This window comes from Neovison vison, chromosome 1, assembly GCF_020171115.1.
Source record: "Neovison vison isolate M4711 chromosome 1, ASM_NN_V1, whole genome shotgun sequence".
NCBI classification, from domain to species: Eukaryota; Metazoa; Chordata; class Mammalia; order Carnivora; family Mustelidae; genus Neogale; species Neogale vison.
In genome coordinates, this window is record NC_058091.1 from 271,989,262 (window position 1) to 272,003,805 (window position 14,544).

At 43.1% G+C, this 14,544-nt stretch overlaps 1 protein-coding gene across 2 annotated transcripts in view; it reads right to left on the reverse strand.

Annotated features, from left to right (window-relative positions):
* Nucleotides 1-14,544, reverse strand: part of GRIA1 (glutamate ionotropic receptor AMPA type subunit 1) — a 308,116-nt gene that overhangs the window by 40,152 nt on the left and 253,420 nt on the right. For both annotated transcript variants that reach the window (XM_044230963.1, XM_044230971.1), the window contains exons 12-13: nucleotides 6,412-6,610; nucleotides 937-1,184 (exon numbers count right to left, since the gene is read on the reverse strand). In XM_044230963.1, coding sequence (XP_044086898.1) covers nucleotides 937-1,184; nucleotides 6,412-6,610 — 447 coding nt within the window. The remainder of the gene's footprint in view (nucleotides 1-936; nucleotides 1,185-6,411; nucleotides 6,611-14,544) is intronic.

Below are 14,544 nucleotides of genomic sequence, written 5' to 3' on the forward strand. Positions count from 1 at the left end.
AACTCTCTTTACAGATAAGGAAACTGCAGGTGAGGGAGATGATATGCCTTGCCTCTGGTAAGATAATGAGTAGTTAATCCAAGAATTAAATCTATGTCTTTTGACCCTAAGTCTATAGGACTCTACCTTAGCTGTTTGAAACGAATACCAGAGTCTCTTTATGTGAGAGTAAAATCCACTTGCTTCTTTATTGAACTGCCTGTTTCTTGCTAAAGAAATCAGTATCTGAGGGGCACCTTGGTGGCTCAGTCCATTAAGCATCTAACTCTTGGTTTTAGCTCAGGTCATGATTTCAGGTTCATGAGATTGAGTCCTATGCCAGGCTCCATGCCCAGGGCAGAGTCTGCTTGAGATTCTCTCTCAGATAAATAAATAAATAAAATCTTAAAAAAAAAAAAAAAAAGAAATCAGTATCTGGCAAAGAATAGGTAATGCCATTCATTTGGTATTATTTTGATTGCCATAGCCAGAGCCATCAGGACTCAAACTACTTGATCTTTCATTTGGACAATGTGTTTAAGTTTCTTTTGAGACAAACATTACAAACCACCTTCTCTCAAAGAATCCAGGTTGCTGAAGAACTCTGTTCATGGCCTAGTTGGATATGGGAGTGTTTGGTGAAGGATGGTGTGTTATCGATCCATGACACAAACACAAGTTTCATTGATGTTTGACACACTTGGAGGGGTAAGGGGAGGTGTGGGGAGGAACACACGGACAGCGACAGTCATAGCAAGCTGAGGCCCCCAGGTCAATTTCCAACCTCAGGGCTGAAGATCTCGGGTGACTGGAATCTTCCAGGCCCACAGGTGTCCATGAAGAGCCCCCTTGACAGCTTGCCTTGTGGCACTGGAGCCATGTGGCAGACACAGCAGCTTCATTCCTGAGGTAGGGAGGGGAGAGGGAGTACCAAGGAAGCAAATCTTGGCTACTTACCTCAGGGCGGACCCCTTGGGCGTCGCAATGCCATAGCCTTTGGAATCCAAGTTACCTCCCACCTTCATGGTGTCACAGGGTTTCCGCTGCTCAATGTACTCATTCATGGTGGATTCCAGAAGGTAGGCGTATTTGCCTTTGGATTTCCTCACTCGGATCATTCCCTCTTCTGTGGTCCTCACAAAAACCGATGGCTCTGCTGACTTCATATATGTCCACATTTTCTCAAACACGGCAATTTTAGACCTCTGGCAGGGGACAGGAGCAAAGCTGGAATTAAGTTCTGGCTGCTCTTGGCATTGAGGTCGGCACACACACTGACGAAGCGCTGAGTGTAGCTCGATCACACATTCATGAGCAAGATTAGCTCAGGAAGAAACAAATTATGAGTGATTGCAAAATAAGAGGCTCTAATTAGTATCAGTAGTTTCCAAAGCACAAATATCTTGCAAATACAGAATGAACAGAATAGCTCAGAATCTTTTAATTACTGCTGAATTAGACTCTCCTTCTGTATGGGAAGAGTGGAGAAATGGGACCCTGTCTAGGTTCTAAAGACATTACAGAACCTATCTATTGTTCAAGAAGACTATGTTTATACTGCCCAGAACTGCAGAGTGAGTATCAGTGGAATCTGATTTCATTATCGGAGGACAGGTCAGAGGAATTTCTGGATCGTGAGTCCTATTACAAGACAGCCCTCAGAAAGTAAACTGTGGTCTGATAAAGCTAATAACTTGAGACCTAATACTAGAGCCTGTTTACATTTCAAAAGCCTCTAAATCTAGCCAAACTGTTTTCCTCCCTTCTTCCTGAACTCATTTTGAACCTTCCCTTCTTTGGCACTTTGCCTAGACTGTTTACTTCACTGGCTACGCTTGTTCTGTCCACATGCTACTAGTCATTTCACAGACCAGAACAAATCCTATGTATTCTGAGGCCACTTCAGTTTCAAGGACAGTAGTTCACAAGCTCTTGTGGGCACCAGAGTCATATGTAGAAATTGTAAATATTAACATGCCCCTCCTCTGAACCTCGACCTAGAGACTGTGACTCAGCAGTCTGAGCTGGAGCCCAAAAAAAGTCTTCTTCACAAGTTCCTCAGGTGGTTCTGATCTATGTGGCCTCTGAGGCTGCCACTTGTAAGGGCTGGTATTCCTCTAGGACACACTGTTCTGGTCCTCACTGGACTGTCAGGTTAGACTGCTGAGATGGGGAGCACCATTGCTGTGCATAGGTCTCAAGTATGTGGATGCTATTTGAAGGAGAGGGGGCATCTTTCCTTCTGTGAGTCCTTCACAGAGTTTACAGCACACAGTAGGCCCTTAGTCAAGGCCCACAACCCAGAACCACAAGTCATCCCTCTCGTCTAACATGCTCTTTCTAAAGAGCATCCTTTCCCCAAAGGGCAGATGCATTTTAGGGGTATTGGAGTCTGGCTTTGTAAATGGACAAGTGTTAAACACATATAAGGGTCTATTTTTTTTTTTTTAAAGATAGCGCTAGAGTCATGCAATTCATGATTAATACACAGGTTACAGATTTGTTTAGTATAAAATGACACAAGATGCCATTTTTCTTTGCATACAAATATCGAGTTTATTTCCTTGATTTTAATATCAGATGTTGGCAAAATATGGCTGGACATTGTTGTATGAGCCAACCGATCTGTAAGGATATATGGGCCTAGAAAAATTCTAGTCTCAAGGGAAAGTTAATGGAAATTGTTACTGAGAATTTCAGAGAGGCATTTGGTGGGGTCTGTAATTAGATCAATGAGATGATGTGCTTTACAGCATGGTTGACCATCTGGAAAGGCCACTGGACTGGGAGTGAGTAGCCTGGGTTCTAGTCTTTCCCCATCTGTTTCATGAGGAGTTGGGGCATGGGGACCTTTGAGTCCCTTGTGGGCTTGAAAAATCTGATTCTTTACATGAAGATACATCATTCAAACAACAATGTCTGCATGAAGAAGAAGAAGAGGGAAGAAAAGGGAGGGAGAATTTCACAGTCAGGGGAGGAAATACCCAGAACCAATCAGAGCATCTTCAATGTAGATCATATTCTCTCACAGAAACAGAGCAATGTATAAATTGAGCTGCGACTAGATTTGCAGATGATCTTCTAGGCAGAAACCCAACAGAACACCCAGCAGGGCAATGGCAAGATGCAATTTGACCTGACAGGATGGCCACGGCAGGGAGCAGGGCTGCTGACAGGCAGAGCTGAACAGCCCTCTGGGCAGCAGTATGCAGAAAATTAATATGTCTTCTCAGCCTCACCCCAGTGCCCCAAACGCCAGGGCTCTGCTTATCGCCGCTCAGAGCAGGCGATCAGGAAAATCTCATCTCCAGGGATGCAAAGGCAGCATGAGTGGCAGGGAGGATCGGAAGCATACTTGGGGTATTTGTTCTTGGATCTCTCCTATGATCTGCAGCTCTCACAGCCCTTCACACATCTTAATTAAAATGTCGATGGAGGATTAAGTGACTCGGGGCTGGGTCTGCTTAGGAGCTCTGGGCTGCCATGAGGACAAGAAGCTAGACTTCTTTTTCGGAGACCGGGATAGAAGAATGCTTGTCTCACCATTCCCTTCTTCTGCCTCATGGGGGTGGTGGGTGATCCTTGTCTCTCCACCCACCAAAGTCCTGGTGGGAAAATTCTCAAGGTCCAAGTCACGGAGTTGGAGGAGCTCATGGGGGCATATCTTCTCAGTGCTTACTTTCTACACGTAAAGAAACTGAGGCCCACAGTGTGGCAGAGAACTCTCCAAGGTCAGGGCAGAGGCAGGAGTAAAACCCAGGTCTCCTGATTGCACACCCCTGCCTTTTCACTGCAGCCGGCTGCCTCCCTTGTTTTAGGTTTTAGATCTTACTAGCTGGGGGACCTTGGGCAAGTAACAACATTTCTGAGCCTCAGTGCTCCTATCCTGACAATGATGATGATAGCAACCACTGCACAGTATTGCCTGGAGATTATAAGACAACAAAGGTAAAATGATGACCCAGTGTTGGGCACATAGTAGGTGTTCCATAAGTGGTGCAATTACTGTTAATAATTGTGCCCTTTCTCTAGGTTTTACTTTAGGATAAGAATGCCCAGTACCAAAAAAAAAAAAAAAAAAAGAATGCCCAATACATGGCTGGCTCGAGACCAGTTTTCCTTCCTATATGTGACAGATGTTGATACCGGTCAAGGAATTCTTTCACACTGTGCAGATGTGCCCCCAGAGTCCCCTCTCAACATCGAACTCTAGGCAAACAGTGATGATTAATCAGAGTTCGCATATGAACTATAACCTGTTGTCACCAACACAGTAGGCCTGGTGAGTGAACAGAGCTTACAGAATATACATTATCTTGTTTCTAGATGCCTAACAGTGTGCTCTGGACAAGAAATAGAAGTATGTCAATTGACATAGTTACTAACAGAGAACTTTCAAGTCATAAGTCCTGGCCGTGCCTCTGAGTAGCTAGCACATGCCCATTTTCTTCTCTGGGCCTCAGTTTCCCCAACTACCAAAGGAAATGGTTGGATTAGATTTGTCCATGGGCCCACCTAATAGCCTGAGTAATCTTTTTAAAAAATCAGTTACTGATGCCACCTCATCAGGACAGTGTGGGTCATTGGTAAGAATGCTTGGGCTGAGCTGAGGAAACAGATACTGTGTTCACCCTGGACACTTACATTATGATTCTCTGAATTCCAGTTTCTTGTCCACAAAATGGACATGTAAGCCCTGTTTTGCCATAGGTCATGGGTGGAACATAAATGAGACCATGGATGGGAAAGTGATTTGGGGATGGTGATGTGTTCAGATATGGGGGATGAGAGCATGGGTATGTAGTGGGTAAGTGAATTGGCTGTTCCCAGTTCACAATTGGCTGTTCATCAGCAGGCCTGGGGCATAGGACTAGTCGTATGGACAAATATCAGACATCTCCTTCACATTTTGGTTGCAGGCTAAAAATGCCAGAGAATTATGATGAGATTTCAGAAGGTTTTTCCAGCTTAAGCAAGTCACATCTCTCTCTAAAATGACAGACTGACCAGGTGACCTCCAAGTTACCTTCTTGCTCCAGCATATGGAAAGTGGATGATTTTAGCCTTGGAGACTGGATCAGTGATTGTTAAGACTTTGGTCCCTTTCCTCCTTCTTATACAGAACACAGAACCCATGATCAAGAAACTGAGCACATCACTCTGTAGGTTTACCCTGGGCCAGGGGTTTGCTCCATGAAGTTGTAGTGAGAACCTGGTAGGTAATGCACAGGATTCCTATCCCTTGTCTGAAACAAGGTAGAAGCTTGCTGTCTATTCTCCTTCCACTGCTTATTAGCTGTGTGACCTTAGGCAATTACTCTTATGTCTCTGAGCTTCATATATGAAATGGGGACAACAAATTTCTAACTAGTCTCTCTAGTGAGAGGACTAAATGAGATAATTCATGCAGGGTGTGCTAGAACAGGGCCTGATTCATAGTGAGTGGTAGTAAGTGGTAGTGATTGTTTATTATTTTTTCTTTCACCAAAACATGGTAACTCCATGTGCTATTTTGTTCAGCTTTTAGGATGAACATGTCTAATGTCCAGGGAACTACAGGTTTTTCTGCTTTGGGGAATTTGTTCAAGTTGTCCCCTTTTCCTGGAATGTAATGAGCCAACCCAGGTCTGCCCTAGTTTCATGATGCCTAGAAACGTTTTTCCAAAGTTTGTGGCTACAAAGCCCTACCCCTCCATCAAAATGGCTCCCAAATGCCTATACCCCGAAGCCCTAATGGGAAACAGAGCCTTGTGTCTTAGATGCCTCATCTCTTTTAATCTTATAATGACTCCTTGAGGTAGATATTATTCTCCAGATGATATAGAAGAGGAAATGATGTCAACCCCGCTACAGGCCAGAGAACAAGGATGGAGCCAGGTTCTGGCCCTAGGTCTGGCTGATCCTAGGCTCCTAAGCTCTCTGCTCCTCTGCCTCCACTTGCTGTCTCCAGTCACATGGCATTTCCACCACCTCCACTCTCACTTCACATTTTCTCTCTCCTGGCACTGTTAAACAGACCACCTGTTCCAGTAATTGTTTCCCATATACCATCTCCTTATTCATCAAGTCTTTAAGAGGGGGACATACATTGCAAAGTTCTGGACCTTGTCCCTAAGCTGATCCTGATCAATTGCTGATTAGATTACAAGTATGTGTGGGAGCAGGGAAGGAACTGCATGTCCTATCCTTTGCAGCCCTCAGTGACCTTGGCACCATCTGGCATATGTAAGGGGTCTGGTTCAATGAAAGAGCTTTGAAGTTACCACAAATACAGAAATGTAGATTTCTCTGTGATTTGTAGAAAGCTGAGAAAAACTCTGGGTTTCTGTGACTTGTACTGAGTTAAAAAGTTACCCTGCTTGCCTATAATCACAGGCTTCTTAATGAGGATCCCCTCTTATGAAGGTGCCTTAGGACAAGGGATGTTCCTACCCTGAAGAACTCCTTAGTAGACCCTGCTTCCAGGGTCCCATAAGCGATTTCCGTCTGCTTCGCTAGGTCCTCAGCACTCTCGATGGGAGACACCATCCTCTCCACGGTCAGGAAGGCAGCCAGGTTGGCTGTGTATGAGGAGATGATGATCAAGGTGAAGAACCACCAGACACCACCAACGATGCGGCCAGACAGGGACCTGCAGGCCAAAGGGAAGAGGTGTCAGAAGCATAGACATCAACCGCAGAAGGCTATGGGGAAGGGCCAAGGGCTAGCCTATACCCTGTCAGCAGAGCTGTCAAACCCTATTGCACCCTTCTCCTCTGTCAGCTAGATGTGAGAATTCATGTCAGAGAGATTCTCTGGCATTTTGTTCCTTAAAACAGATAAAGACCTATGGGGTTGCTATTCTTCAGGGGTGTTAAAACCCCACAGGCATATATTCACACTACTTTCACACATGCATATACTCCAATACCTGTGCCAACAAAGACAGATATGTCAACACTTGTCTACAAAATCACACACATGTACAACTATCCTTTTAAATGCAGTTACATACACACCAAATGTTTGTGCAAACATATATGAGTGCAAATGCATTTAAACACATGATGCACACATTTGATCATGTTCAGAAATGTTTCAGACTGCCTTCTCATTATTGTTCTTTTGGTCATCAAAGGTCATAAAAATGATCAACTAGAAGGAAGGGAAGGGGGAATGGATTGGAGACAGAATGAGAACAGTTGTACTCTAGCCACTTTGGGGGAATGTCACTGTTGAGGGTAGGCACAGTGCTCCCTTCTACCACAGAAAAAGAGTTTGGCTGAAATAAAAGACAAAGAATATTTTGTACTGGATCAAAGCGGAAACTGTAGCAGTGATAAAGGAGGTAAGAAATTGGTCCTGATCTTCTTAGAGTCCGATTTTCCTCTTTATGCCCAACAATGAAGAGAAATAGGGCCAGTCAAGAGTTCTACTGGGATCTTTCAGATTTGGCTAGGAGAGTGCCAATTCTAGAACATTTTCCCAAAGATATTACAAAATTATGTCAATGTCATATGGGGTGATTTGATGTGTTTGACACACAGGGCATTGGATTATACCAAATCATATAGTGATAAAGTTATTTGCATTCTGTTTCTCTTTCCATCTGGCTCACTTTGTTAAGGAAGTGTTATCCTGGAGCTACTGTAACTTTACATCCTTTCTAACATGTGCCTTGACAGCCTCAAGCTCAGAGTCTTCAGTAGGTGACAGTGCTTAACTAAAACCTTATACTTAACAACCAAAGAAAGAAATCACCAATCCACCCCATAAGTTTTACAGATAAAGAACCTCGAGTCTCAGATCACACTGACCTAGGAACAGAACCCAGGCCTGCTAGCTTGCTTGATTATTCCACACTGTTCTCAACCTTCTGGTCAACCTTTTCTGTGTTACTACCATGTTCCTGTGTGTTCCACTTTGTTTCCATTTCTTAGAGGCTCCTTTCCATTCTAGGCAGGCAATAATCACTTCAAAAAATTCAACCCCTCCTGGGCTCTATGGAAAATAATGTCTTAGATGCGTCACTTTAAAAGGGAAATAAAAGGAAATCTGTTCAAAGGAAGGAGAGTGGGAGAGTGGAGCAGAGCTGTGTTATGGGAAGAATAGCTGCGGGAAGAGGAGACCAGAAGAGAGAGAGGTGTTTGCTGAAGGATTGACATGAGACTGCTACCAGGAAACCTGATTTGGGAGCATTTGGGAGAAGTTTCAGGAAAACAAACACTAAAAATGAAGAAGTGGGTATTTGATGGGTAGGGTGGTGCAACAATGAGTTGGCTGTCCTGAGGGTGAGAGTGAGTTTCTCCATTTCTGAAGATGTTCAAGTAGTAGAACATTTACAGAGATGCTGTATTTGGTGCCCACTCTTAGTCCCCCTGGGTACAAAGTGCTAGGGACATAAGTCTACTTAGAGGAAGGATCAGACATCACAAGGAGCCAGCCATCTCTCATACTCCTCCCATCTTTCCCATCTCTGAGTTTCTGTGATTTAAAATCATAAGTAGGTAGACCAGGCTGCATGGCTCCCATTGGGCAGTCAAACAAAATGAGACCTATAAAGGCAAAACTATTCTCCCCATACTCCAAGACTTGTATACATCTGTACTCAAAATCACCCCAGTCTTCTGATAACTAATCCAGTGCTCTTTTTGCCTTAGGAGATGGTAAATAGCAGTGTTTTGGGGCTGTGATGAAGATGCTGCTCTTTTCCCAAGTCTGAGTGACCACGGTAGCATCTAAAATAGACTTCCCTCCATGTAGCTCCTTGTCCTCTCATTCCTTTGCCTAATCAGCCTGAGTGATAGTTATAAAAACATTAATTATATCATGTTGCTTCTTTGTGTAAAATCCATGAAACCCCTTTACACTTGGAATAAAATTCAAACTCATTGGTGACCCTCAAGGCCATATGGGATCTGATCCCTGCCCTGCTCTCCAGTGTCTCCACAATATGCTTTCTGTACTCTGGTCACATTGGGATTTGTTTTGTCCTTCCTACTCAAATGGCTCACACCCTTATCACATGCCATCATTCCCCCTGATCATTGCATCAGCCCTGTTCATCCTTCAGACCTCACCCTACCCAGTACATTTTTAGCATTCAGACTTAAGAATCTCAGAGCCCCATGTAGCTCACATTGCAGTTGAAATCTGATCTCAATTTGTGTGACTGTTGACGGTTTGTTGTTCCCCTGGATCACAAGTTCCACAAAAGTAAAAAATCTTATAGCACCGGGCACAGAGTGGGCCTCAATAACAAGTGAATGCATGAATGTCACCTTTCTCATAACCTGTCAGTTCTATTTACGCTGGATTCTAGAGACCTGGCATATTTTTTAGGGCCAGGAGAATCCAAACTTGCATATAGCCCAGGATGCCTGGAGTCATAGCCCCAAACCAAGTGTTTAGGATAGCTACCTCCTTTTCCAACATCACTCAACCGAGAGACCTAGCTAAGGTATCCCAACTTGGAGATCATCTAGGAAAACTCAAAGCCCTCCCAAGAAAGTTCCAAGCCAATAATAGCTCCTTCTTCCCTGTTATCCTTTAATCTGTATTTATCCACTAGGTGTTGAGAGCAGCTTATCCTACACACTATTCCCCACATGCCCACTTACTTAATAAAGACACCAAGGAAGGAGTCTATTGTTTAATAATAAGTATCATCCATGGAATAACTAGAGGGTGAGGGTAGAGGCTCCTCAAAATGACATGATTCCAATGCTTCATTTGCATTTGATCCACACAGTAGGAGCTTGAGTGTAAGGCTATGCCTATCTTCATTTCAGACCTGGTACAGGCAAAGCTGGACCCTCTGTCCAAGAACTCTGCATTTTCCCAGTTCCCTACCACAGGTAGGGAATTGGAATTAATAGAGGTTGTGACTGGGAATAAGTGTCTTTGCTCTTTCACTGACCAGCCCCATAACCTTGGCAAGTTGCCTGCCCAGTTGAGCCTCTGTGGTCTTCTCTGTGTAATGAATGGGTGAGATTAACCCTATGTCATGGTGAGAAACCAAAACTTTTAGTTCTAGGCTTAGTTGGCTCTTTTCCTTCAACTGATACAAGCTATTGGAATTAAAATCATAGTGGCAAAAACCCTTTGAGAAGTGCTATTGAAACATGAGGCATTATTTTTGTGAGAATTATTCTGGTTGGGAGCTATAGGATAAATTCCTTAGTAGGGAAGGAACAGCTTTGATCTGGCCCTTGGAGGGATGCCTAGTCACCTGAATTTTATTAGTCTTATAACTTGGCACAACTCTTCCCCAAAGTACCTATGTGATTGAGGAATCCAGAATTGGTCACAACTTCTATGGCTTGTTTGACTGTTTATTTTATTGATCTTATATTTGCAGTCCCGTGAAATGGATGGGAGAAGGATGACTAGCTGCATCTTGCAGATGAAAGATCTACAGTTATGAGACAAGGTGACTCATCCAAGGCCACAGAGTGAGGCACTGGCAAATCTTGGCCTAGTAAACAGGACTTCCTATTTCTAGGTCAGCACTCTACCTACTGTAGAACATTATTACTTCCCTCGCCAGATTCTGATTGATTTCTAGATGGGCATGGACTTCTTCCACCCACATTATCACAACCAATACTCATTTCTTGTAAAGCTCAGTGGAATGTTTAGAAGCTACAGAAAGCAGTCTGACCACCAGCATCTCCACAGAATTGGAAACCTCTTTGTATTTGTTTTCTGTCACTGGATAACAAATCACCACAAACTTAGCAGCTTCTAACAGCGCTCATTGTCTCATAGTTCTGTAGATCAATAGTCTGGATCAAGAGTATCTAGATTCTGCTAATGCTCTCACCAGGCTGAAATCAGGGTGTTGACTGGGGCTGTCATTCTCATCTAGAGCTTGGTTATTCAAGCTTACCGGTTGTTTGCAGGAGTCACCTCCCTGTGATCATGGGACCAAGGGCATTTTCTCCTTACTGGCTGTCAGCCAGGAGCTGCTTTCAGCTTCACAGGTTGCCTGTGTTCTGGATCACATGTCTCCTCCATCTTCAAGCCAGTAATAGTGTGGCAAACTCTTTCCTTGAACCTCTCTGACTTCCACTCACTAGAGAAAACTCTGTTTCTTATTTTTTTAAATTTAAATTCAATCAGCCAATACATAGTACATGAGTAGTTTCAGATTCAGTGTTCAACAATTCATCAGCTGAGTATAACACCCGGTGCTCATCACGTCATGTGCCCTTCTTCGTTTCTAAAGGGCTCATTTGTTGGGGTCAGGCCCACTTGGAGAAAATCTCTGTACCTTAAAGTCAACTGATTTGGGACTTCAAATTACATCTGTAAAATCTCTTCACAGCAGAACCTAGGTTAGTGTTTGAATGACCAGTGGATAGGAATCTTTAGAAATGTGTACCATACTATTTATCCATTCATCCGGCTTGTATGGCAGGCACTATTAGGCATCAGAGAGATAGGAGTGAGTAGACCACCGTCTCTGCCTTCCATGGAGAAGATGGGAGGGCAGTGTGGCCTAGTGATTAAAACACAAGCTTTAGAGTTTGATGCCCTGATTCTCTGCAAAGTGCTTCACATGGTGTTTGGAGCATAGTAGGCCCTCAGTAGAGCCATCATCACCGTCTCATGTTAATGTCATAAATGGTAATTACAGTACTATCTCAATTATGTGACAAGTAAGAAAGTAGCACTAAGGGGACATGGGAAGGTTTGATAATTACTCTGCTGGCAGGGGTCAGGGAGAGTTACCAGACGAGGAGAAAATTGTGCTAGATTTTGGAGTGTAAGTAGGAGACTGCCAAGCAGAATAGGTGTGGGGGTAGGAGAGGCTCAGTTGATAGAGGTAAATGGTGGAGGTAGTGGGGTATTATCTCTTCTGTAAACTCCCCAATCACACTATAGTCATCCTCCTAGTACAGTTCTAACCACACCGCTGTAATGATTTTTTTTAAGGTGTTACTATGATTATTACTCATGGTATTAATGATCAACAGAGATGATGCTGGGTTGAACTTGATAAAACAGTGCAAAGAAATTTGGAGGGACAGACTGGCTGAAGAGATGAAGAGATCAAAGTGACAGGGTTTGGTGATCCATGGGAGCAGGGGCTATGAGAGACGACAGTGTTCAAATGATAGCTCATGCCTAGTGAGTGAATGGATTCTGACATGTACTTGATGCTGGCCATAATCTCTTTTTGCAAATGATGTTTTTTCCCCTTTTGTTAATAAGACACTATATTATTAAAGATGATGCTAATAGAGGATAGCTAAGCTCTGATTGGATCATTTTCTGGTTCTGACAGATATTTCCTGTCTTGATCATGAATTAGGATTTGCTGTAGGCCTTTAATTGTTTCTAATCTCAGCTTGGATTTGTTGCTCTAGATGAGGGGTAGGCGAACTTTTTGTGTAGAAGTCCATTTAGTAAATATTTCAGGCTTTGAGGGCCTTATGTACTACTCATCTCTGTTGTTGTGGTGTGAAAGCAGCCACAGACGACATGTAAACACCCACACATGGCTGTATTCTAATAAAACTTTGATTATAAAAACACATGGCAGGCTGGATTTGGCCTGTGGGCCACGTTTTTCTGTCTCCTGCCCTCAGTCCTACCGTGAATGTCAGAGACTTTTTTTTTTTTTAATTGTGTTATGTTAGTCACCATACAATGCATCATTATTTTTGATGTAGTGTTCCAAGATTCATTGTTTACATGAATAACACCCAGCGCTCCATGCAATATGTGCCCTCCTTAAGGCCCATTACTGGACTAATCCAGCCCCCACCCCCCTCTAAAACCCTCAGTTTGTTTCTTGAAGACCACAGTTTCTTATGGTTCGTCTTTCCCCCCAATTTCCCCCCTCAATTTTCTCTTCCTTATCGTAATGTCCTCCATGCTATTCCTTATGTTGCACAAGTAAGTGAAACCATCTGACAATTGACTTTCTCTGCTTGACTTATTTTACTCAGCATAATCTCCTCCAGTCCTGTCCAAGTTGATACAAAAGTTGGTTATTTATCCTCTCTGATGGTTGAGTAATATTCCATTGTATATATTGTATATGTGTATATATCCATTCGTCTGTTGAAGGGCATCTTGGCTCTTTCCACAGTTTGGCTATTGTGGCCATTGCTGCTATGAACATTGGGGTACATATGGCCATTCTTTTCACTACATCTGTATCTTTGGGGTAAATACCCAGTAGTGCAAAGACTGGGCCATAGGGTAGCTCTATTTTTAATTTTTTGAGGAATTTCCACACTGTTTTCCAAAGTGGCTCACCCAACTTGCATTCCCTTCAACAGTGTAAGAGGGTTCCCCTTTCTCCACAACCTTTCCAATATTTGTTGTTTCTTGTTTTGTTAATTTTTGCCATTCTAACTGGTGTAAGGTGGTATCTCAGTAAGGCTTTGATTTGAATTTCCATGATGGCTAATGATGATGAACATTTTTTCATGTGTCTGCTAGACATTTGTGTGTCTTCATTGGAGAAGTGTCTGTTCATGTCTTCTGCCCATTTGGTTTAAGTTAATGTGCTACAGCAGTCAAGAAATATCTCGACATCTCTGTAGTTATTAGCACCTCCATATAAACACCCAGTAAAATATTAGAATGATTCATTTGACAATTTTGTGCTATCCTTAAGGAGAAAATAGAGGGAACTGGTCAAGAGAATGGACCCAGGGCTCAGACAAAGCAGGATGGATTCCTGCCTCATTACTTACTGGTTCTGTCACTTTGGGCAAGTCACTATATCTCTTTGTGCTTGTTCCTTTACAAAATTAAGTAATAGTACTCAAGGCATTTCCAATAATTAAAAAGGAAAATATAAATGGAGCATGTAGCACAGTGCCTGGCCCAGGATAAGCATTTGAGGATGGAGGTAATGCAGATGATGTGAGGAACAATGGCCTGCCTAGAGGTGAGGGAGCTGACACCATCGTCAGGAACATTCAGGAAAGCAGATTCTTGGGATATGGGGAGTAGAAAGTTATTAAAAAGCAATCAACTTTTGATCCCATCAACCTACTCTATAGGACCTCTCTAAAAAGGAGTTGGATATGGACATTCTTCTTTATTTCAAAAGCATTTCCTGTCATCCCCAAGAGGAAGGGGACAGTAGGGACACCTCCTGTGTGCCTTCATTTAGCTGAGCTCAAGAGGTCACTGAGTGCAACCTATATCCCTTTGTCATCTGCTTCAAATGGCTATTTTTTTTCTTTTTAAAATGCTTTTTATTTTTATTTTATTTATTTTTTCCCAATTTATTTATTTTCAGAAAAACAGTATTCATTATTTTTTCACCACACCCAGTGCTCCATGCAAGCCGTGCCCTCTATAATACCCACCACCTGGTACCCCAACCTCCCACCCCCCCCGCCACTTCAAACCCCTCAGATTGTTTTTCAGAGTCCATAGTCTCTCAAATGGCTATTTTTACAAAGTAATGAAAACATGGGCATGAAGGCAGAAACTCAGATGGCCTGTTTCTAAATTACTAGGAGAAACAAAAGTCCATCCTGGCTAATTACTGAGCTGAGCCATGCTCACAGAGAGGCTCACTTGGGATGACACATCAAGGTTCCCAGACCAGGG